The sequence below is a fragment of the Bos javanicus genome, chromosome 13 (assembly GCF_032452875.1).
Source record: "Bos javanicus breed banteng chromosome 13, ARS-OSU_banteng_1.0, whole genome shotgun sequence".
Classification (NCBI taxonomy): Eukaryota; Metazoa; Chordata; class Mammalia; order Artiodactyla; family Bovidae; genus Bos; species Bos javanicus.
This window is the reverse complement of record NC_083880.1, coordinates 6,661,571-6,687,000: the sequence shown is the minus strand read 5'-3', so window position 1 is coordinate 6,687,000 and position 25,430 is coordinate 6,661,571. Positions and strand designations below refer to the sequence as shown.

Genomic DNA, 25,430 nt, shown 5'->3' with positions numbered 1-25,430 from the left:
TATATTTATACACTACCATGTGTAAAGCAGATAGCTAGTGGGAACCTGCTATAAAGCACAGGAAACTCATCTAGGTGCTCTGTGATGACATAGAGGGCTGGGATGGGAATGGTGGAAAGGAGACCAAGAGGGAGGGGATATTCATATACATACAGCTGATTCACTTTGTTGCACAGCAGAAACTACCACTACATTGTAACGCAATTATATTCCCTCAAAAAAGTTTAAAAAAAGACTGCCACAATTTTAAGTAAGCTAAACATATACCCAGCTAGTCTGCCTCTAAGAATTCACACAAGAGAAATGAGAGCATATGTTCACGATGCAAGGACTTACACCCAAACACTCGTAGCATCCTTATTTTGATAGGCCCGAGTTGGAAGCAACCTCAGCGTGCTTCACTGGGTAAATGGAAAGGCATATTGTGTACACATACCATGGAATACCAGCTGGTGATAAAAGGATCAAACTCGTATGCACCAAACAACGTGGATGCATCCCAGAATCATTATGGTGCACAAAAGAGCTCCCCATGCTGTACATTCCGTACCAGTCTGCTTATGTAAAACTCTAGGAAATGTAAAAACGGATCCATAGTGACAGAAGGCAGATCAGTGGTGGAGGTTCCTGAGGAATGAAGGAGGAATCCCCAAGGAACACAAAGAAGCTTTCAGAGATGGTGGATTTATTCATTACCTGGATGGTGGTGATGGTTTCACAGGTGTTAACTCCTCTCTGTTCACTTTGAGTATGCACAGTTCATTGTATGCCAACTGTACCTTAATAAAACAGTATTTTTTAAAAATAATAACACAACTGCCATTTTCCTCCTTGTTGTCTCCTCATCACAGTCTCTAAGAGGTGGCTGGGAGCCAAGGCATGTGCTTTGTTTCATTGGCTTTGGCATGAATGCTCTCTCTCGATGCTGGTGGGAGTAAGGTAGCACCTGGGTGACCTATGACATCATTTCCAGCCCCCCTGGCGTGCTTCATATAGGTTCTAGCCACACCTTGGTATTTTCAAAAATAGAGATGAAGTGTACAGCAGGAAGCAGCCTCTTGAATTCACAGTCAACCTGCCTTTTCCAGGGTCACTTCTGCTGCACATCTGGGATCGAGGTGCTCCAGACTGTGAGTCTGGCAGCCCAGAGCCCCAGACACGAGGCTGAAATTCTCCTGCTCCTTCAGCCCTGAAGCGCTGTTCCTTCTGGGGAAGGGGACCCAGGAGGGCTGCTGTCTGACGGAGGTGCATCAGCCGGAGACAGTGCTCTGTGTGAGACGACTTGGTTTACTAAGATGTGCTGGGGTCAGTTCAACAGGAAGGAGTGAACCTGGTGTTTTCACTTCTACTCAGTTTACAGAAACAACTTTCCAGTGACACATGCTGGTCTGTGCCTGGGGAGTTGACCCAAAGCTACACTTACCCAGGAACCCTGACCACTACCTTTTTTAGGCATTAGAAGGTGCTCTCACACACCCTTGAGGGCTTCCCACCATCGCTCATCCTCCCACCTAAAATGGCAAACAAGCATGGGACGAGGCTCTCCCGAGGAAAACAACAGTCATCTCTCCACACACAAGCCATTCACAGGCTCTGCCTAGGCCTGACCTTTGCCATTCCTACGACTTTGGAATTCCGCTCTGCCCAGCTGCTCTGGGAGGGGATGGCATGGTTTGATTCTGTTGCTCTCACTGGTCATCCCTTTCTGAGGTGAACAGACGTCAGCCTTGTTAACAGCAGCGAGAAACAGCAGGCACCTCATGGAAACCCTGCACTGTACATCTTCCTGCACCTGAAGAAGTGGCCAGTGATCCCATGGCTGAGGTTTGACTACCGCTTTTTAGTTTAGTTTCTTCCAGAAGCAAACCCTGAGACAAAGAGCAAGCGGTCCTTGGGAGATATCCCCAGGAAGCTCTGGTAGGAGAAAGGGAAAGAGGTGGGGAAGGGGAGGAGCCACAAGGCTACATGGTCAGGTCACTGATCAGGACGGGCAGTGAGTGCTCAGTCCAAAGAGGAGCACTGGGCACTTAGCACGTCTATTTTCTTCTCATCGCACTCTACCCAACATTTGCACTGGCACACCACAGAAAGAAAGAAATTAAGCTTTATATCTTTCATGTCTAGGGCTTCTTATGACGTTCTTATGGAAGAGTAGTACAGACAAGGTTTAAATAAAATGCAAAATGAGTTTTTCTTTTTCAGTGACACACTCCCTTGCTGCTTCTTCAACCTCATTGCATTCAGTCCTGGGAACCAAGCTGACATCCCAGTCCCAGCCCTTAAATAATCTGCCTTTTGAGGAATGAGCGCAGACAGTGAGGTACCCTTAGCTGTCACTGAAGAAAGGGGCTTCATCACTGCCCTTTCCGTTGTGAATCATAGAATCCTGAGCCAAGGTCATAGATGTCCGCAGACGAAAGAGAAATAAGAGGATCACGTACACCAGTAAAACATTGTAAAATTAGATCAGTGAAGACAAGTTAAAAACTGAGATAATCAAATGTGGAGAAGAACTATTAAATAATAACCTTCAAGTCCTGCATGAGATGTTTCTTGAAAAGGGAATAAATAGTGGGAAAAGAAGAGCAAACATGATATTAAGATGGGTCAAAAAAGATTTAAAGGACACAGTAGAGAAAAAAATATTCGGTCACTGATGGCTGTAAAAACGTACTTGTACAGGCTTCCAGATCAAGATTGCAGAGTGGAAGGACATGTACTCATTTCCTCCTACAAGAGCACCAAAATTGCAACTAGCTGTTGAACAGCCATCAATAGGAGGACGCTGGAACCCACCAAAAAAGATACTCCACATCCAAAGACAAAGAAGAAGCCTCAGCGAGACAGTAGGAGGGGTGCCATCACGATAAAATCAAGTCCTATACCCGCCAGGTGGGCAACCCACAGATTAGCGATTAATAGTATCAAAGAAGTTCTTGCACTGTTGTGAACATTCTGAGCCCCACATCAGGCTTCCCAGCCTGGGGATCCAACCAAGGGATTGGGAATCCCTGGTGAATCTGGCCTTGAGGGCCAAGCAGGGTTTGATTATAGGCCTTCCAGAGGGCTGGGGGACCAGAGACTCCAGTTTTGGAGGGCACAAACAAAATTTTGCATGCACCAAGACCCAGAGAAGAGAAGCAGTGTCTCCACAGGAGACTGAACCACCATTACCTGCTGGTGTTGGAGGGCCTCCTGTGGCGGTGCGGGTCGGCAGGGGCTCACCACAGGGATGGGGGTACTGCAAGGTCCCCCTTGGTGTAAACCCTCTTGGACTTCACCATTAACCCTACCATAGACCCCAGAGCTGGGTCACCTCAGGCCAAACAACTACCAGGGAGGGAGAGTAACCCCACCCATCAGCAGATAATTGGATTAAAGCTTTACTGAGCAAGGCCCTGCCCACCAGAGCAAGACCCGGTTTCTCCCATCGCCAACCCCTACCGTCAAGAAGGTTACACAAGCCTCTTAGCCTCAGCTATCAGAGGGCAGACAGAAGAAGCAAGAAGAAGCACAGTGTCACAAAACATATTACAGAAAGTTAACCATAATGAAAAAGCAGAAAGTTATGTCCCAGATGAAGGGACAAGATAAAATCCCAGAAAAACAACTAAATGAAGTGAAGATAGGCAACCTTCCCAAAAAAAAGAATTCAGAATAGTGATAGTGAAGATGATCCAGGATCTCGGGAAAAGAATGGAGGCAAAGAATGGGAAGATGCAAGAAAAGTTTACCAAAGACCTAGAAGAACTAAAGAGCAAATAAACAGAAATGAATAATACACTAGTAGGAATCAATAGCAGAAAAACTGAGGCAGAAGAACAGATAAATGACCTGGAGGACAGAATGGTGGAAATCATTGCCACAGAACAAAATACAGAAAAAAGAATGAAAAAGTGAAGACAGCCTAAGAGACCTCTGGGACAACATTAAAGGCACCAACGTTCGCATTAGTGGGGTCCCAGAAGGAGAAGAATGAGAAAAAGGGCCTGAGAAAATATTTGAAGAGATAATAGCTGAAAACTTCCAAAATATGGGAAAGGATATAGTCAACCAAGTTCAGGAAGCACAGAGAGTCCCAGGCAGGATAAACCCAAGGAGGAACACACTGAGGCACATAGTAATCAAACTGACAAAACTTAAACACAGAGATAAAATAGTAAAATCAACAAGGGAAAAGTGACAGTATACAAGGAAACTCCCGTCAGGCTATCAGCTGATTTCTCAGCAGAAACTCTACAAACCAGAGGGAAATGACATGATATATTTAAAGTGATGGAAGGGAAGAACCTACAACCAAGAACATTCTACCCAGAAAGACTCTGCTTCAGATTTGATGGAGAAATCAAAAGCTTCCCAGATAAGCAAAAGTTAAGAGAATTCAGCACCACCAAACCAGCTTTACAACAAATGCTAAAGGAACTTCTCTAGGCAGGGAACACAAGAAAAAGGAAAAGACCTACAGAAAATAAGACCAAAACAATTAAGAAAACAGTAATAGGATCATATATATCAATCATTACCTTAAGTATAATGAATTACACGCACCAACCAAAAGACATAGACTGGCTGGGTGGATGGAAACGTGTGTGTGTATGCACTTCCACTTACCACGTCACTCTGCTTGACTCTCCCAAATTGTTAGTGATTACTTTATACTGTTAAGTTAATCATGTTTCCATTATGGCTTGCAATTGTAATTATTTTTTATTTTTTGTCTGGCTATTGATTGTGAAAACTGATAAACATCTTTTACTATTGTGATTATGTAACTATTACTTACTTTATACCACTGTATCATGATTGGTCAACAGAAAAATAATAGAACTCTATATCACCAAAACTAGAGTCTAATAGAAAAAACCTGTAATCACTTTTTAAAATCCAGATGCATATCAGAATTATCGTGAAATTTTTTGAAAAACACAAATGCTCAGGTATTGCTTTTTTTTCTCCAGATATGTTTGTAATGAGCAGTCATGTTAAAAACAACTGGACTATATGATGATCGTTTAGCTAGTTTGTTTCACTATTTCTATTTCAAATTCAGTGCTCCCATTTCATTTATGTTCTCCAATTTCTCCATCTCTTCTTTTTTTTTTTTTTTTTTTGATGTTCTTTCTCAGGACTTTATCAAGTGTAGGAGAAAAGTTTTTGTATCCATATATAAATATGGATAATATATATATTTTTGAAAACGTGAATTTTTGCCTAGCTAAAAAATTATGACAGTTTGATTCCACTTGTTTGACTTAGAGTGAATAGAATGCTAGATTTCTAATTAAAAAATAGATACACAACAAGCAACAAAGATTTACTGTATAGCACAGGGAGCTACAGTTAATATCTTGTAATAATCTATGATGGAAAATAATTTCAAAAATGATATACGTGTATTTGTATAACCAAATCACCTTGCTGTGCATCTGAAACATTGTAAGTCAATTATACTTCAATTACATATATATATACATATATGTGTGTATATATATATATATATATATATATAAAGTACTTATACAAGTACAAACAGGATTCTTTCCTTTGGAGGCTTTAAAAACACAATAGATTCTTCTTAATTGAATGGATAGTTCTCATGACTTCTGAGCCTCACAATCAATGCCTTTTAGAACATGGCTGGGAAAGAATGAATGAAGGGGCTGCACAAATAAGAGAACTTTCTTCTGGTTTGTATACAGGAAAAGAAGTGAAAAATAAAATTACAGGGTTTCAATTCAAGGTGGCAGACTGGGTATTTTCATTTACTTATTTTCCTTCTCTAAATTCTACTGAAAAAGAAGATGAAATAGAAGAATAAACTCCCAACAGAATTGGAAAGCTGAGAGGGAACGTCTATAGAAGAAGGAATGATTTCTGGCAGATATGAAACAGATGGTACCCAATTGAAAGTGAAGCATTACAGAGTTGAGAAAGTGAGAGAAAGACTGCCAGAGGAAGCACGTTTCTTCAGAGGAATTCCCAGAGCAACGCAAAGAATAGAGCCTGTGTCAGTTTCACTAGCAAGTATTTACTAACAAGAAATGAAAACCTATGTCCCGGCTTGTACAAAAAAGTTAATATGATCTTATTTACAGTAAGCATCCAAACCATTGGAAACAACCCAAATGACCATCATTGGGGAAAGGGATAAATAAACTGTGGCATAGTTATACAATGGAATACCTCTTAACAATAAAGAAGAGAAACTTACTGGTGTACACAGCAACAAAAATGAATACCAAAAAAAATATGTTAAGCAAAAGAAACCCAGATGCATACACAGGCACACACACACACACACAAATACACACCATACAATTCCATCTACATGAAGATCTCAAAGAGGCAAACTAATCCATGCTGATAAGAGTAAGACACTGGTTGCTTATGGGGGGGTGTGTAAATTGCCTACAAAGGTGCACTCGAAGACTTTTGGGGATGATGGAGATGTTCTGTATCTAATTTTGATAGTGGTTATATAGGTATTATATAATTGTCAAAAATGGAACTGAATCTTTAAGATGCATTCATCTTATTGTATGTAAATTATTCATCATTAAAAATGTTTTAAATATGTAGAGAGAGAAAAAAGCGAAGGAGCAGAGGAGGGGAGGACGGAAGGAAGAGAAAAGAAGGGAAGAAAAGAGAAGAAGCTACAGAAGTTAGGTGAAAAGGGTAAGGGCAGGGAACTGATAAACAGTGAGAGAGCTACACTAGGGCTGCCAAAGCTGGAGGATTCGGCTAAGACATGAACTGCATTAGAAAAATGCAGAGAAAAACATCAGAGATGTGGAAGACCGCTCGATTTTGAAATCCTAACATTAGTGTCAAAGTCTACCAGGAGCTCCAGAAGATGAATACAAGGATATTGGAAATAAGCAACTTTCTCAGGCTGAAGAGAAACTTGAGGATTCAGATTGAAAGCACCCACCACATGCTGAAGAGGACTAACAACAAAGGCCCTAATTCTGAGCACAAGCTAATGAAGTTTCTGAGCATTATGAACAAAGAGAAAAACCCTAAAAGCTTCCACTTAAAAAATCACCTACAAAGAAAAAGCATCAGACTTTTCACTGAAACATGAGATGCTATAAAAAAAAAAACTTGCATTACATCTTCAAAATTCTGAGGGGAAACAAGATAGAAAAAAACTAACAGCCAAATTAGCATTTAAGTGTGAGAAGCACATAAAGATGTACTTAAAATTTTAGAATCTGAGAGTTTATCTGTTTCACTGTTTCTTTTGGCCATACCACACAGCTTGTAAGATCTTAGTTCCCTGACCAGGGTTAAACCCAGGGCCCAGGTAGTGAGATTGCTAAATCCTAACTACTAAACCTCCAGGGAACACCTAAGAGTTTATCTTTTGATAAAACCTTTTGGAGAGAACTTTTTGAGAATGTATTCCAGCAAAATAAAAGATGAAGATATGAGACTCCAGAAGCAGCAGCAGCAGACAAATTTAAAAAAATAAATCTTACAGTTAAGTCTAAATAATGATCCTGATGTTCAAGCTGGTTTTAGAAAAGGCAGAGGAACCAGAGATCAAATTGCCAACATCTGCTGGATCATGGAAAAAGCAAGAGAGTTCCAGAAAAGCATCTATTTCTGCTTTATTGACTATGCCAAAGCCTTTGACTGTGTGGATCACAATAAACTGTGGAAAATTCTGAAAGAGATGGGAATACCAGACCACCTGATCTGCCTCTTGACAAATCTGTATGCCAGTCAGGAAGCAACAGTTAGAACTGGACATGGAACAACAGACTGGTTCCAAATAGGAAAAGGAGTTCGTCAAGGCTGTATATTGTCACCCTGCTTATTTAACTTCTATGCAGAGTACATCATGAGAAACGCTGGACTGGAAGAAACACAAGCTGGAATCAAGATTGCCGGGAGAAATATCAATAACCTCAGATATGCAGATGACACCACCCTTATGGCAGAAAGTGAAGAGGAACTCAAAAGCCTCTTGATGAAAGTGAAGTGGAGAGTGAAAAAGTTGGCTTAAGGCTCAACATTCAGAAAACGAAGATCATGGCATCCTTTCCCATCACTTCATGGGAAATAGATGGGGAAACAGTGTCAGACTTTATTTTTTTGGTCTCCAAAATCACTGCAGATGGTGACTGCAGCCATGAAATTAAAAGATGCTTACTCCTTGGAAGGAAAGTTATGACCAACCTAGATAGCATATTGAAAAGCAGAGATATTACTTTGCCAACAAAGGTCCGTCTAGTCAAGACTATAGTTTTTCCTGTGTTCATGTATGGATGTGAGAGTTGGACTGTGAAGAAGGCTGAGCGCCGAAGAATTGATGCTTTTGAACTGTGGTGTTGGAGAAGACTCTTGAGAGTCCCTTGGACTGCAAGGAGATCCAACCAGTCCACTCTGAAGGAGATCAGCCCTGGGATTTCTTTGGAAGGAATGATGCTAAAGCTGAAACTCCAGTACTTTGGCCACCTCATGCGAAGAGTTGACTCATTGGAAAAGACTCTGATGCTGGGAGGGATTGGGGGAAGAAGGAGAAGGGGACGACAGAGGATGAGATGGCTGGATGGCATCACTGACTCGATGGACGTGAGTCTGAGTGAACTCCAGGAGTTGGTGATGGACAGGGAGGCCTGGCGTGCTGCGGTTCATGGGGTCGTGAAGAGTTGGACATGACTGAACAACTGAACTGAACTGAACTGAATGATTGGGAGAATTATACTACTGCTAAGAAATTATTCCTAAGACAGCAAAAATGAAAAATAATGAAGGAAAGAAGGAAGATATTAGGAATGAAAGAAAAATGAATAACCTAGCACTAAATATTCAGATAATGTGATTAAAATTTGAGAGAGATAAGAGAAAGAAATGGCATGTTAGAATCTTGTTTTGGGAAAGTTTAGTGAAAGTCACTCATGTCCGACTCTTTGTGACCCCCTAGACTGTAGCCCAACAGGCTCCTCTCTCCATGCAATTCTCCAGGCAAGAATACTGCAGTGGGTTGCCTTTCCCTTCTCCAGGAATCTTTCCAATCCAGGGATTGAATCTGAGTCTCCTGCATTGGAGGCAGATTCTTTACTGTCTGAGCCACTAGGGAAAATTTAGGTTATATTATAAATACTCATTGAGTCTCAACATTGATAGAAAAGTATGATTTCAAATCTGTTTGCTAAAATGTTAAGAATTGGAGAGATAAAACTCTTTCCAAACTTGAGGAATAATAAACTAAGTAAATAATATTTCAATACTTACTAAACGTTTAAGTGCCAAGCTCTAACAGAGCACTCGCATGCATTCAGTGTCATGATTCTTACAACACAAGGAATAGTTTCTGTATACCTATTTAAGAGATGAGGACATTTAGACCTAGGCTAACTCTCTTGCCAAAGTTCACATAGATAAACTGGAAGGTGGGAGGCAAAATGAAGAAAATTTGAAAACACCAAATAAAACCGAAAACATATCTTCAAATCTACTGGTAATCACAATAAATACAGGTGGGTTACATTCATTGATCTATTACATGACAAAAGAAAAACTGGCTATTGGTTATTAATAAGAGAGATATTTAAACAAAAAGGGGAGAGAAAGGCTGAAAATAAAGGTTGGAAAAAGATACCCAATGAATGGCAAGAGAAAAAAAATAAGCAAGAGATGCAAAATTACTATCAAAACATGTTGAAAAGTCAATAAAAAGATATATGAGGAATTTCACCTTGACAAACATATAACCACCAGGGAATTCCCTGGTAGACCAGTGGTTAAGACTCTTGCTTTCACTGAGGAGGGCATGAGTTCAATCCCTGGTCTGGTAGGAGAACTAAGATCCTGAAAGCCACTAGACTGGTCCCTCTTATCCCCCCCAAAAACCCACCAAAAAAGACGTTTTGTCTCCTAACACCATGAATTCTAAACAAGTAAAGCAAAACTTCATGGATGATAAGGAGAACAGAAAAATGCACAGTGGTAGGGTCAGAATGTAATTGAATTCTTTGAGGAATAAGCAGTAAGTAAATAAGTAAATAATAAGTAAATCAAGATGAAGGGTTTTCACCATATAATTAACCACCTTGACTTGATAGGTCTTATAAAGAGATTTAAGACTGTATATCATAAAGAACGGTATATCATAAAGTGTAGTCATGAAATATTTGCAAAATATGCATGCATTATATAAAACTTTATACTGATAGATTAAAAATCCAATAAAACATATGATGTTTGAGAAAGTATAAATGATCAAAAATGACTAGAGAAAAGTTATAGTATCTGAATAGGCTGTTGACCAGGGAATAACATGGAACATTAATCAGTGATCTCAGTCGAAGAGGTGCCAAACCCAAGAGGGCTAACAGTGAGTGAATTCTAACAATCTTATAAGAAATAGATAATTCTTATTATTTAAAGTGCTAAAGTGAACAAAAAAGGGTTTCTGACGCACACCATGAAACCACAATGATATTACTACAGAAATGGATATTGCTAGCTCTCATGCACACACCAAGAAAACTGTAAGTGCATACTGCTAAGTATAGCTTTCCTAGATTCTAAAACTAATGAATTGGAGAACATAACAGGAAATAAAATGAAAAATTCACAATAGCAGCCAAACCTTGAAAACAGCTTGTCAAAAGAAATGTGAAAAGAAAGATGAAGAAAGCTATGAAGCTTCACTCAAGAAACAGAGATACCTAAACCATGTCCTGAGACAGAGGATAATATTATAAAATTTTCAATTCTTGTCAATTTATCCTCCCCAAAATATATATAGCAATTCTCAGTAAAAGCTCAATGAGTTTTTAAACAAAATAACTCTTAAATCTGTTTGAAAATAGACATTTCATAAGAATTTCTAAGTAAACAATTTTAATAAAAGTATATTTTCCCTATTAAAACATACTATGAAACTACATGAAATAAAACTATAGTGTTATACGGTATAAAACATTAATAGAAAAGTGAATGTCAAGAAACATTTGTTTTTTGTATATGTATATACAAGACATTTGTTTCTTACATATGTATATATATATATATATATATGTATATCCCAGTAATGTATATGTGAAAATTTTAGTACATGTTAAAAATGGTATTTTGTATTAACAAATATAGAACAAAATATTTAACAAATATGATAGGACAAGTGGCTATTCACTTCAACAAAAATCAAAGTTTTATCTTTATCTTAAACCCACAAATAACTTCAAAGTAAGTTGTAGTTCTAAACAAGAAAAACAAAAACACTAAAAAACATTAGAATAAAATATGTTTCAATATTTGACAATCTTTATTTGAGGAACTCTTTCTTGAGTAAGGCTTGAAAACTAAAAGTCATGTTAGAAATGATCCAGAGTTGATTACACTTAGAATAAAAAGTTTCTGCATGACCAAAGGCAGCATAAACAATGTTAAAAGATGAATACAAGAGTGGTTCAACATTTGCAGTCTCTGACCTAAAAGGTTAATATGGTAGGTATTTTGCAAAGACAGCCACAATGACTCCTGCCAACCCTGAACACATGCTCCATTGCTGGTCCTCCCATCAAGAGGAGTCAATTTCTGGTCCTTTAGAATCTAAGCTGATGCAGTGATTTGTTTAATCAATACAATGAGGCTGAAGTTAGATTGGGCTTCCCTGATAGCTCAGTTGGTAAAGAATCTGCCTGCAAATGCAGGAGACCCCAGTTCAATTCCTGGTTCTGAAAGATCCGCTGGAGAAAGGATAGGCTACCCACTTCAGTATTCTTGGCTTTCCCTTGTGGCTCAGCTGGTAAAGAATCTGCCTGCAGTGTGGGAGACCTGTGTTTGATCCCTGGGCTGGGAAGATCCCGTGGAGAAGGGAAAGGCTACCCACTCCAGTATTCTGGCCTGGAGAGTTCAATGGAATGTATAGTCTATTGGGTCGCAAAGAGGCGGATATGACTGATGACTTTCACTTTCCTATAAGTTCATCAAGAGGCCTTGAAATTTCGGCCTTTTCTCTCTGTCTGCTCTGAGTCCACCATGTAAAGATATGCAGGATAACTTCCTTGAGGATGAAGAAAGAGCATCAGATCAGATCAGATCAGTTGCTCAGTCGTGCCCAACTCTGCGACCCCATGAATCGCAGCACGCCAGGCCTCCCTGTCCATCACCAACTCCTGGAGTTCACTCAGACTCACGTCCATCAAGTCAGTGATGCCATCCAGCCATCTCATCCTCTGTCATCCCCTTCTCCTCCTGCCCCCAATCCCTCCCAGCATCAGAGTCTTTTCCAATGAGTCAACTCTTCGCATGAGGTGGCCAAAGTACCAGAGTTTCAGCTTTAGCATCATTCCTTCCAAAGAAATCCCAGGGCTGATCTCCTTCAGAATGGACTGGTTGGATCTCCTTGCAGTCCAAGGGACTCTCAAGAGTCTTCTCCAACACCACAAGTCAAAAGCATCAATTCTTCGGCGCTCAGCCTTCTTCACAGTCCAACTCTCACATCCATACATGACCACAGGAAAAACCATAGCCTTGACTAGATGAACCTTTGTTGGCAAAGTAATGTCTCTGCTTTTGAATATGCTATCTAGGTTGGTCATAACTTTCCTTCCAAGGAGTAAGCGTCTTTTAATTTCATGGCTGCAGTCACCACCTGTAGTGATTTTGGAGCCCAGAAATATAAAGTCTGACACTGTTTCCACTCTTTCCCCATCTATTTCCCATGAAGTGGTGGGACCAGATGCCATGATCTTCGTTTTCTGAATGTTGAGCTTTAAGCCAACTTTTTCACTCTCCACTTTCACTTTCATCAAGAGGCTTTTGAGTTCCTCTTCACTTTCTGCCATAAGAGTGGTGTCATCTGCATATCTGAGGTTACTGATGTTTCTCCCGGCAATCTTGATTCCAGCTTGTGTTTCTTCCAGTCCAGCGTTTCTCATGATGTACTCTGCATAGAAGTTAAATAAACAGGGTGACAATATACAGCCTTGACGAACTCCTTTTCCTATTTGGAACCAGTCTGTTGTTCCATGTCCAGTTCTAACTGTTGCTTCCTGACCTGCATACAAATTTCTCAAGAGGCAGATCAGGTGGTCTGGTATTCCCATCTCTTTCAGAATTTTCCATAATTTATTGTGATCCACACAGTCAAAGGCTTTGGCATAGTCAATAAAGCAGAAATAGATGTTTTTCTGGAACTCTCTTGCTTTTTCCATGATCCAGCGGATGTTGGCAATTTGATCTCTGGTTCCTCTGCCTTTTCTAAAAACCGGCTTGAACATCAGGAAGTTCACAGTTCACATGTTGCTGAAGCCTGGCTTGGAGAATTTTGAGCATTACTTTACTAACGTGTGAGATGAGTGCAATTGTGCAGTAGTTTGAGCATTCTTTGGCATTGCCTTTCTTTGGGATTGGAATGAAAACTGACCTTTTCCAGTCCTGTGGCCACTGCTGACTTTTCCAAATTTGCTCGAATATTGAGTGCAGCACTTTCACAGCATCATCTTTCAGGATTTGGAATAGCTCAACTGGAATTCCATCACCTCCACTAGCTTTGTTCATAGTGATGCTTTCTAAGGCCCACTGGACTTCACATTCCAGGATGTCTGGCTCTAGGTCAGTGATCACACCATCGTGATTATCTGGGTTGTGAAGATCTTTTTGTACAGTTCTTCTGTGTATTCTTGCCATCTCTTCTTAATATCTTCTGCTTCTGTTAGGTCCATACCATTTCTGTCTTTTATTGAGCTTATCTTTGCATGAAATGTTCCTTTGGTATCTCTGATTTTCTTGAAGAGATCCCTAGTCTTTCCCATTCTGTTGTTTTCCTCTATTCTTTGCATTGATCGCTGAAGAAGGCTTTCTTATCTCTTCTTACTATTCTTTGGAACTCTGCATTCAGATGTTTATATCTTTCCTTTTCTCCTTTGCTTTTCACTTCTCTTCTTTTCACAGCTATTTGTAAGGCCTCCCCAGACAGCCATTTTGCTTTTTTGCATTTCTTTTCTATGGGAATGGTCTTGATCCCTGTCTCCTGGACAACGTCACGAACCTCATTCTGTAGTTCATCAGGCACTCTATCTATCAGATCTAGGCCCTTAAATCTATTTCTCATAGGTGACAGCAAACACCACTATCAAATGTACTATTGAGGTCCTCTTAGACTACCTAGCCCATGTCAAGCCAACAGAAGGTGATAGCCAGTTGAAGAAGCCTAGGCAAGAGCAGCAGAAGAACCACCCAGCAGAGCCCAGGGCAAATTGCTGACATGAACTCATGAGCAAATAAAATGTGGTTGTTTTAAGCCACTGTGTTTTGGGATGATTTATTATGTAGTAATAGTTAAGTTGGAGAAGGCAATGGCAACCCACTCCAGTACTCTTGCCTGGGAAATCCCATGGACAGAGGAGCCTGGTAGGCTGCAGTCCACAGGGTCGCTAAGAGTCGGACACGACTGACCGACTTCACTTTCACTTTTCACTTTCATGCATTGGAGAAGGAAATGGCAACCCACTCTAGAGTTCTTGCCTGGAGAATCCCAGGGACAGCAGAGCCAGTTAGCCATAATTTAAAAAGAATTCCTGAGATAAGAGAACACAGTCTACCTGGAAAATGGGCAAGGCAAGTCACAAAATAAGAAACACAAAGGTTGTTGACTTGACTCAGAGCTGGAGGAGTCTTGTCAGGGACTGGAACAAGAACTCCAGCCTGCCTGGGTCTGAATCCTGGCCCTGCCCATCATGGTTGTATGACCTTGGGTAAGTTACTCAAATCTCTGTGGGTCCAATTTCCTCATCTGTGAAATGAGGGTATATATACTATCTATCTCATAGGGTCATTGTAAAGAAACTCAGTAGCATTAAGTACAAATAAATGTTGCTTTTGCTTTTATTGCTATTCATAGCTCAGATCAACTCTTGACTGAAGCAGTGAGTACAAGATACTAAATAGTTTTATTGAAGGCAAGTAGATGGATGATGGGGGTTAGGAGTTAGAGAACAAAAACAGTTACATTTCAGAGTTTGGCTTGCTTTAATGTTATTGCAAAAATAGTTTGATGATTTCAAATACTTTCTTAAATCACATTATTTGAATTAATTCTAGCTTTACTATATAAAATCTATAAAAATTCATGATTCTGAACCTGAGCTTTAGTAGAGAAGCACTCATTTGAATTTCCCTGCTGGTTCAGATGGTAAAGAATCTGCCTGCAATGAGGGAGACCTGGGTTTGATCCCTGGGTCAGGAAGATCTTCTGGAAAAGGGAATGGTTACCCACTCCAGTATTCTTGCCTGGAGAATTCCATAGACAGAGGAGCCTGGTGGGCTCTAGTCGATATGGTTGCAAAGAGTCATGACTCAGTCACACATGACTGAGTGACTGCTGCTGCTGCTGCTGCTGCTAAGTCACTTCAGTCGTTTCCGATTCTGTGGGACCCCATAGATGGCAGCCCACCAGGCTACTCTGTCCCTGGGATTCTCCCAACAAGAATACTGGAGTGGGTTGCCATTTCCTTCTCCAATGTATGCATGCATGCTAAGTCACTTCAGTAGTGTCCGACTCTGTGCGACCCTATGGACAGCAGCCCTCCAGGCTCCTCTGTCCACAGGATTCTCTAGGCAAGAATATTGGAGTGGACTGAGTGACTAACATATGTTAAAGGGATACAGTTATTATTATCATTGCCTGTGGATCTACTGTGGGATATTCTGTCTTCCAGGATGCTTTTGATTATATATAATTGTTTTATTACCATTTATCAATTAAAGACATATGAAAAAGCTAATCTGAGTATCTGATCAACATGAGACAAGAAGAGAGAAGGTTTCATTTAAAGGTGAAAAAATTGATTTTTCTGTGCATTTTTATATAGCTGTTACAGACAACTGTAAAATTTCTTATATTTTAAAATACTGAAAACAGTATAAAGACTAACATTCTTATTTATTATTATGAACCACATAACCAATAGAAACAGCATTATATTACTGCCTCATAACAGTATACCTAACGGTATAGAGACAGTTTACAAAGTCAAAAATTTATCTCCTAGTATGTTGAAACTCTGGAGGTGGGCATGGCAACCCACTGCAGTATTTTTGCCTGGAGAATCCCATGGACAGAAGAGCCTGGTGGGTTAAAGTCCATGGGGTTGCAAAGAGTTGGACATGACTGAAGTGACTTAGCACAGCATGCTGCTGCTGCTGCTGCTGCTGCTAAGTCACTTCAGTCATGTCCGACTCTGTGCACAGCATAGCATGTTGAAAATACCAGAAAAAACACCCCTGGTTAGTCATGTTTACATGTGTGTGTATGTATGTATACATCATGCAGATAGATAGATGTGTTCATATTTGACACAATAACACTGTCAAGATGTGTTTGATAGTGTAAATTGTTACCCTTTTTTTTGTAGCCAGCATAATTTTATCAAGAACTTGGAACACAAATATTCTTCAAAGATTTTTATACTCATAAGATAACAACAAATTAAGCAGCTTCTGGCTCTGCAACCTCAGGCCAAGTTACCTAACCTTAGTTTTTTCATTTGAAACAGGGATAACAATATTGCCTAACTCATGAGATTTTTGTGAGGATTTACAAAGAAAACATATGAGAAGTGCTAAGAATAGAGCATGACACATAAAAGACATTTGACAGATCTTAGCTACTATTGTTATTCTTACTTCTATTCTATTCGATGCCCTTGATATGTCAGCTCTTTAACAAAGGTGCATCGCTTGTAAATGTTCCCAAATATTAACCTGGTAAGAACAAATACTACACTTGACCTTCAACAAATTCATGGACACCAAGGGGGAAAAGCGGGGAGGGATGAACTGGGAGATTGAGATGGACATATATCCACTACTCTGTATAAAATAAATAACTAACGAGAGCCTGCTGTGCAGCACGGGAACTCTACTCAGTGTGCTATAGTGAACTAAATAGGAGGGAAATCCAAAAAGGAGGGGATGTACGTACATCATCAGCGTACATATAGCTGAGTCACTTCACTGTATAGCAGAAACTAACACAACATTGAAAACAACTGAAATACCCCAGGCTAAAAAATAATCAATGCTATGCTAAGTCACTTCAGTCATGTCCGACTCTGTGTGACCCCATAGACGGCAGCCCACCAGGCTCCCCCGTCCTTGGGACTCAATATTCCTCGATATACTACAGTTTGGGTAAACAGAGCTACCATTGTGTCTTTCTGACTCCAACCTCATATTTTAGAATATTTTAAGCAAAGATAAAAATAATGTAACATAAAGATTGATGAATTTTTGGATTGCAAAGGATGATTTTTAGCAGCGTAAGCTATCCCACAGCCATTTAAATTTAAATGCAGTTTAAGATGGGTTAAACATCACCAGTAAACATACAGAATATGGTGCCCACAGTTTTGTTTTCAAATACACCTGCTACTAGTGAATTCATATCCTGAACCCTGAAAACCACAGACTAATAAGTGTATTTTGCAGACCTCCTCACTTGGCAGAATACACTCTCTTCAGTTGAATCATAATACTTTTGAGAGTCAGAGGGCCAAAGGAATAACTTTAATCAGGAAGAATATAAAACTTTTATAATAACAAATTACAAAAGAGAGTAAAATTATGAACTAAACTGTTAAACTCATCAATCTGTCTGAATAAGTTAATTGAGTGGACAGAATAACCAAACATGATTAACAAGATAAGCTGAAAGCTGATGGATTACCAGCTACTTGGGACTCAAGCTACTCCTAGGAGCCTTGTTCTTTCTAAATCCCCCATTTCTTCTGCTCTGCTGGGATAGTCCTTCAGCCCCGGGCTCTTTTGAGAATTTAATCCACTTCCCCTTTGCAGTGGCCACTTCCACCAGCTGCTTCTCTCATCACCTTAACATTCAAACGGAAAAGGCCAAGCCTAGGTTATTCTAATGATAGCAAACACCTCATAAAAAAATCTGCCAAATTTACTTTTCCATAGAACATCATTTTTACAGCTTTTCATGAGTCCATGACGAAAGAAAGCATCATGTATAGAATATGACTTCCAGAATTCCTGAAGATATTAGGCATTGTTCCCAGTGTTACAGTGGGTGGGTGTACCACCATCTATGGAATGGGGGTGTCTTCAGTTTCCCCAAAGAGATCGGGTCAGGCTTTCACTGAACCTGTTTGCCCACCAGAGAAGAGGAGAGGACCTCACAAAATTAAGACATTTTCAGAAATATCCCCAGGTTAAAAGAACTTTAGGCTCTGGGGTGCATTCTTTTTCATTCCTGGTTTTACATTCCTGCCTAAAGATCACCTTGCTTTAGTCTACAACATCCTGCCAGAGAGAGAACATGGTGTAACAAACCACGAGTTTGGGATGTGTAAACTTTGCAAGTTTCTTAATCTCTGTACCTCGGTTTTTGCATCTATGCGGGGGGAGGGGGGATATTAACAATATAGTACATTATTAAATTAGTTAAGTTCTGCAAAGAACTGAAAACTAGCACATGGAAAGCACTCTGGAAGTATTTAGGGGAATCTCTCTACACTAGGGTTTTTAGGTGACACACTGCATAAAGATGTGAGGGAAGAATTAACAGGGCAATGATCTTAAAACCCTTTGGCAACAATGGATGATGCTTATCTGGACATTACAGAGTACAGAGTTTTCAGAGGGGCTGCTTGGAGGAGGAGATTTTAGAAGTGAATTCCTGCTGCCTCCTTGGAAAATCCCTGCTGACTTCTTTACCCATGCCCCACGTTGACAGTTGTCAACACCTCTGACAGACCCAAGGAAAGGTGTTTTCCAAGGGAGCGGCAGAAAATCCCTACCTAGGCAACTCTTTATTTGGAAACCGGAGAATCCATTCTGCGTCTGAGGCCCGCTATCTCCTCCCTAGTTGCGACTCCCCCACCCACTGCGTTGGAGCTGCACAGACCCTCAGAATTCCATTCCTAAGGCGACCTTCAACAGGGGCAGAACGCTGTAAGAAGTCTTTTGCTGTCAAGTTTTAAAGCCCCAGGTAATGCCATCTCAAAGTACAACAGGTGGCTTGATTCCGCGCCCTCCGCAGGCTAGGAAGGTGCAAGGTTGGATCGGGGACCACGTGGGCGACCAGGGATACTTTCTTCTGGGAAATTATTTCCTGACCTTTGCCACTGTTTTCTGAGTTGGCAGATTCAACCGGGTTCTTCCTCCCAGACCTCGTTTGGGGGTTGTCCTAAGTTGAGGTCTCCTCCCGCTCCTCCCCCCGCCCCCGCCTCTCAGAATAACATCACTTCGCCTCTGAAGGGCAACCGAAGACTGAAAGCACCCCAAAGCCAACACATGCGTGCTCCACACTCCTCCGCCCGTCTCACGCTCAGGTACCTGGGGACAGACCCGGAGGAGCGTGCCCCCGGACCTCCGAAATGGTTCAGCCTCCAAGCACTTAGCCCGCTCCGTCCAGGCTGGAGACGGGTGGCCCCGGCCAAACAACTGCCCAAACAACCTGTTCTTTGGTGGAGCGGGGACCCGCCTCCCCGCATCTCTCAGGTGCGAGGTCAGCACCCAGCCACCCGGGTCCCGGCCGCCACGCGCGCCCCTGCCCGGCGGCGCACTCACCTGCAGCGGGGTCCGGCTGGCGTTGGCCGCGGCCGCGTCCGGCCGGTCGGCGGCTCCGGAACCGCGCAGCACCGTGATGTGCAGCGTGAGCAGCAGCAACCCCAGCAGCAGCAGCAGCTCGGCCGCCAGGCGCACCATCCTCCGCAGGCGTGCGGCTTTAGGACCCGGCGCGGCGGGCGGCGGCGGCGGCGGGGGAGGAGGAGTCGGAGCCCGGGAGTCCGGCAGCGCGGCTCCCGCCTCGGCCCCCGCCGGGGCCCCGCTCCCCGAGCCTGCGGCACTGGCGCTGGCTGCGGCGGGGCGCGCCAGGCCCGGGGAGCAGGAGCCGCCACCGCCGTCCCCGCCGCCGCACCACGGCGGAGCCACGGCGGGGCCGGGGGCGTCCAAGCCGGCGGCGGAGCGAACCCCGGCGCTCCCCGGCGGCGGCGGCGGGGACGGCGGGCCGCCCGGGGCCCGGGCCGGGCCGGGGCCCACCCTGCGGGCAGCGGGCAGCGGGGGCGGCGGCGGGGCGGGCGCAGCCGAGCCCCCGAGCGCACATGGGCGCCGCAGATGTGGCCGCGGCGCCGCAGCTGGAGCGGGAGCGGCCGCCAGAGGAGCGCGGGGAGCGGGAGGAGGAGGAGGAGAAGGAGGAGGAGGAGGAGGAGGAGGAGGGCTTCAGCGGCGGCCCGCAGTTACCTCCACGCTTGGCTCCCCCGCCCTTGCCGCCCGTAGCCACTCACCCGACGAGCCACCTCCCCTCCTCCCCGCGCTCCTCCCGGCCGCGGGCCGCGCCGCCCCGCCGCCGAGTCCTCGGGAGAGCCGGCTCCAGACGGGGGCCCCGGGTGCGCGGGGGCTGTCACTGGAGGTGACCCGCGAGCCCCTCCGGAGTCCGTGTCCGCCTGCCGGGCTGCGCCGAGCGCGCGCCCCCGCTGCCGAGGTCGCTGCGGCCGGCGAGCGCAGAGCCCCGCGCGCGCCGAGGCCCGGGGCTTTGGGGTGGTGGGGGGTGCCTGGGCGAGGTTGGAAACTTTTATTGACAAGTGGAGTTGGGAGTTGTGGTGATGCAGAACCGAGAGGGCACCGGCCCAGCCAGGTGTCTGCCGGCGACTGTGCGCCCCTCCCTGCAGCTGGCGTATGTACGAGGGGGAAGAGACGGGGTCGTTCCAGAAAGGTCTTGACACTCGCTCCCGGACGGTGGGCTGCCTGCTCACAGAGCACCGTTGCTCAGGCGCCCGCGGCGGTGGGTAGAGCCTGGGAAGGGAGGCGAGTCCGATTCGCCGGGCGTCCGTCTGGTCCAGCGCGCAGGTGTCTCGGCAAGAAGCGGCAGGGGTGAGGTGCCCGCGGCTCGGGCGCGCAGGACGGAGGTGGGGCAGTGGGGGCCAGTCTCAGCTCAGGCCGGCGCGGGTCGGGGGGCTCATCCCGGAGGCGCCGCGCCCGGAGGGGCCCTGGGGGCTGCCGTCGCCCAGTTGCCGCTCCTGGGCCAGCGTCTCATGACCGCGCTGAAACCTCGGACTCCCGCGCGCCGCTCATGCCTCGCAGGGGACAGCCGGCCGGTAGAAGGGCTCGAGGGTCGAGCAGAGGGCGCGCGGTCCTCGCCTCGGATGCACGAGAGAGCCGAGTCCGGGGCTGGGCTCAGCTCACCGCAGCGGCGCCGCGCATCCTGCCCGGGCGCCCGCCTTCTCCAAGGGGCTCGGAGTGGCGGGCGCTCGGGCTGGCCGGGGCCTTTTATACTCCGCCTCCACCGCCTCCCCTCGGGCCCCTCCTTGCCTCCTCCCCTGTGCCCGCCCCGTCCTTTTCTCCCCGCGAGCGGAACCTTCAGCCTAGGCGTTCCCAAATTTCCCCAATTTCCAAGCGCACCTCGCATCCTGGATTCCAATGTCCCGGCGATGGAGCCTCTCCATTCTCCCTTGGGGACTGAAATTAAACAAACCTTTCTCTACGACACGCCCCCTTCCCCCGCTCCCATCCTTACAAACTCAAGTAAGATTCTTAAATCAACTCCCTTCCGAGAGTTCCTGTCTTTATACAAGGCACCTCAGCCAAGTCTTCACCAAATTCAGACCGAAAACACTTTTATCATTACGAAAGTTCACGGGGGTCGGGGTGGGGGCAGTGTTCGCCCTGGCCTTTTACAGTATTTGAATAGCGGTGGTTAAAGTGTAGTATTTGGTTGTTTAGTCGCTAAGTCGTGTCCGATTCTTTTGGAACTCCGTGGATTGTAGTCTGCCAGGCTCCTCTGTGCCTGAGACTGCCCAGGCTAAGAATATTGAAGTGGGTTGCCATTTCCTTCTCCAGAGGATCTTCCCCACCCAGGGAGGGAATCCGTGTGTCTCCTGCATTGGCAGGGGGATTCTTTACCGCTGAGCTACCAGGGAAGCCCAAAGCTTGGTGCACCGGTTGGTTTTGTGTCAAGGGCAAGAAGAGACAGTTACTGCTCTGGAGATGCTTTGTGAGCCTCTTTAAAATCCTAACCAACCCTAGCATCTTACTAACACATTCAGTTCAGTCATTCAGTTCAGTCGCTCAGTCATGTCCGGCTCTTTGCGACCCCATGAATTGCAGCAGGCCAGGCCTCCCTGTCCATCACCAATTCCCGGAGTTCACTCAAACTCACGTCCATCCAGTCGGTGATGCCATCCAGCCATCTCATCCTCTGTCGTCCCTTTCTCCTCCTGCCCCCAATCCCTCCCAGCATCAGAGTCTTTTCCAATGAGTCAACTCTTCGCATGAGGTGGCCAAAGTACCAGAGTTTCAGCTTTAGCATCATTCCTTCCAAAGAACACCCAGGACTGATATCCTTTAGAATGGACTGGTTGGATCTCCTTGCAGTTCAAGGGACTCTCAAGAGTCTTCTCCAACACCACAGTTCAAAAGCATCAATTCTTCAGCGATCAGCTTTCTTCACAGTCCAACTCTCATATCCATACATGACCACAGGAAAAACCAGAGCCTTGACTAGACGGACCTTTGTTGGCAAAGTAATGTCTCTGCTTTTGAATATGCTATCTAGGTTGGTCATAACTTTCCTTCCAAGGCGTAAGCGTCTTTTAATTTCATGGCTGCAGTCACCATCTGCAGTGATTTTGGAGCCCCCAAAAATAAAGTCTGACACTGTTTCCACTGTTTCCCCGTCTATTTCCCATGAAGTGATGGGACCAGATGCCATGATCGGTTTTCTGAATGTTGAGCTTTAAGCCAATTTTTCACTCTCCTCTTTCACTTTCATTGACAGCTTCTTAAAGCACTCCATTTCTCTCCTTTTCAGTCATTTTGTGTGTGGTGGGCGGGGAGGGCTTTGGGAAGGGAGCAATGGCTTTGGGAGGGAGTGAGTGCTTTAAATGTTCAGGCAGCGGGTCTGTTAGGCATCCTATTGCAATCCGAGGCTCTAAAATGCCAATAATTGTCAACTGGAGCGCTGAGGAAGAATTTGAAACAATAGATTGTCCCGGATTCAGATGGGAGATCAAAGAGGAGATCCCAGCGGCTCTGAGATCCCACAGGGATCCTCCTGTGTGTTTCCAAGTTAGAATCACTTAGAAAGATGTGAGGGAGTCCAGGCTAATCAGCACATCGATGGAATGTGTAAATTAAGATGGCAAACAGGAATCCTGTGTCCAGAGAGAGTTTAGGCTGGCTCTAACCCCCAGTTGTGCCAGATTGTGATGTGGGCACACAGGGACAAATGACTTTCCCATTGCTTGAGGCAGGCTGGTCTAAATTAGAATCCAGTCACTTCTGCTGTATCCTGTGTTTCCATCAAACACAATCTCCACATGTAAGCCTCCTCTCCTCTCATCTAAAATGAACATTTTTTTGGATCCTAGGAAAAATAACTTTTACAAAAACGTTGGAAAGAAATGCTTGCAGCGAGTGTAAATTCTTGTAAACGTGTAAAAGGAGAGTTGGAGATCAAAGTCTTTGTAAAATGTTGTAAAAATTGTAAATTGAATTTTGGGGACTAAAGTCTGTATAAAATGTCGAACAAATGTATGAATGAATCCTATTAAAATTCTTGCATGCTGTGAAATCCAAATTCCAGGTGAGTTTATGTTCTAGTAAGCACACATAACTAGTATTGATAAACCTCCATGCCCTGTGATGACTGTTCCCAAACAAGGCTACGGGCAGTGCTCTGCTCTTGAGGAGTTAGGGAAAACTGGGTTGCAAGTTTTGTGAAAAAGAATTATAAATTTAATAGCCCAAGCAAATTAAGTGTCGAGCACATTTAGGAAATCATACCAACAGTTAATGGAAACTTTAAAAATCCTACCTGTTTAAGAGTTTCCATAGCACTTTATTCATATCTTTTATTATTGATCTAACTGTGCATTAGTAGAATGTGTCTGTTTGTGTGTCTGCCTTTATACCAGACTTGGATCACCTTTGTGGCAGAACATTCCAGAGCACATCTCCCTTACACCAGTACCCAGGTTTTTTTTTTCTCTTCTTTTGTTCACAGCTAGAGAACACTTTTCAGCAGTACTGGGTCCAGGTGGGATGGTGGAGAGCTCTGTCACTTTCTGATCTGGCCATTAAACACTAAGTGACCATCTATCACACTCTCTTTGTTTTCTGTAGGCAAAGGACTTTGAGGTTGGGAGGAGCCCAAATCTCTGAGTTACTGCTCAGCAGAGAGTTATTGCACCAGGAATACAGGCACGTAACCTTGTGCAGTAAGAAATACACTTTGTTGTTCAAGACCACTGTGATTTGGGGATGTTCGCTACGCAGCTAGTTCAACCTGTCCTGACAAGTACAATCCTCAAGACCGGGACAGCTCCCTCCTCTCATTATATTTCTAGAGCTGAGCACAGAGCCTTGCGTGAAGTAGATGTTTAATCTGTGTTTGTTTAATGGATACAGCATGTGATTTTTATACAGACCTCACTTAATGAATTAACTCTCCTTAGACTATTCCTACTATAAGTAGCAGATCTGTAAATATTAATTCTTCTGTCTTGATTGTACTATTCTTTCACAAATTTTATTTTTATTATTAGTCCATTTCTTTTGCAGACAGGCTTGTTTGACTGGAATAGTTGGGTAAAATAAGAGAAATTAACAAGCCAGAACACCTATAGTTAATATAACTGAAGAGAACCTTGTAGTCTATTATGATCAGGATTTTATTGTTTTTAATATATATATATATAGTTGTTTTTTTTTTTAACTAAAACTGTTGGAAGATAGCAAAGGGTAGTTTTAGTATAGTCTTTTAAAATACATTTTTATTACTTAAAAATATATACAAAAGTAAAGAGGGTACCAGTCCATTCTAAAGGAGATCAGCCCTGGGTGTTCTTTGGAAGGAATGATGCTGAAACTCCAGTACTTTGGTCACCTCATGCAAAGAGTTGACTCATTGGAAAAGACTCTGATGCTGGGAGGGATTGGGGGCAGGAGGAAAAGGGGACGACAGAGAATGAGATGGCTGGATGGCATCACTGACTCGATGGACATGAGTCTCAGTGAACTCCAGGAGTTGGTGATGGACAGGGAGGCCTGGCCTGCTGCAATTCATGGGTCACAAAGAGTCAGACACGACTGAGCAACTGAACTGAACTGAACTGAAAGAGGGTATAATAAATAACCCAACTTCAACAAAACTTGTGACCAAATCTGTACTCTAACTTTCTATTGTCAAATTATTTTGAGGCAAATCCATGACATATCATTTCACTGATACATAGTTGAGTATATATCTCAAGAAGATAAGGATTCAATTTTAAAAAAACTGTTACACTCATGCATACTGTATGTGAGGTGTAAATCAGATTTTTTGCAAAGTCAAAACCAGAGGCTTTTCTGGGTGTAAAAATGATTAGCATTTAGGGATTGTGGTGGAGGCTGCTAGATGTTCACCAGAACCTGTTTCCTCTTCTTCCTGGACACACGAGTTGACT

General features: G+C 43.7%; 1 protein-coding gene across 2 annotated transcripts in view; it reads right to left on the bottom strand.

The window, feature by feature from the left end:
* The window catches only part of ISM1 (isthmin 1), a 95,099-nt gene extending 75,322 nt beyond the window's left edge, over window positions 1-19,777 (bottom strand). The window contains exon 1 of one of the 2 annotated variants that reach the window (XM_061435621.1): window positions 19,555-19,777. In XM_061435621.1, the coding sequence (XP_061291605.1) occupies window positions 19,555-19,692 (138 nt within the window). In that variant the 5' untranslated portion in view covers window positions 19,693-19,777. The remainder of the gene's footprint in view (window positions 1-19,554) is intronic. The other variant, XM_061435622.1, reaches the window with a different exon arrangement.
* Between the last annotated feature and the right edge of the window lie 5,653 nt (window positions 19,778-25,430).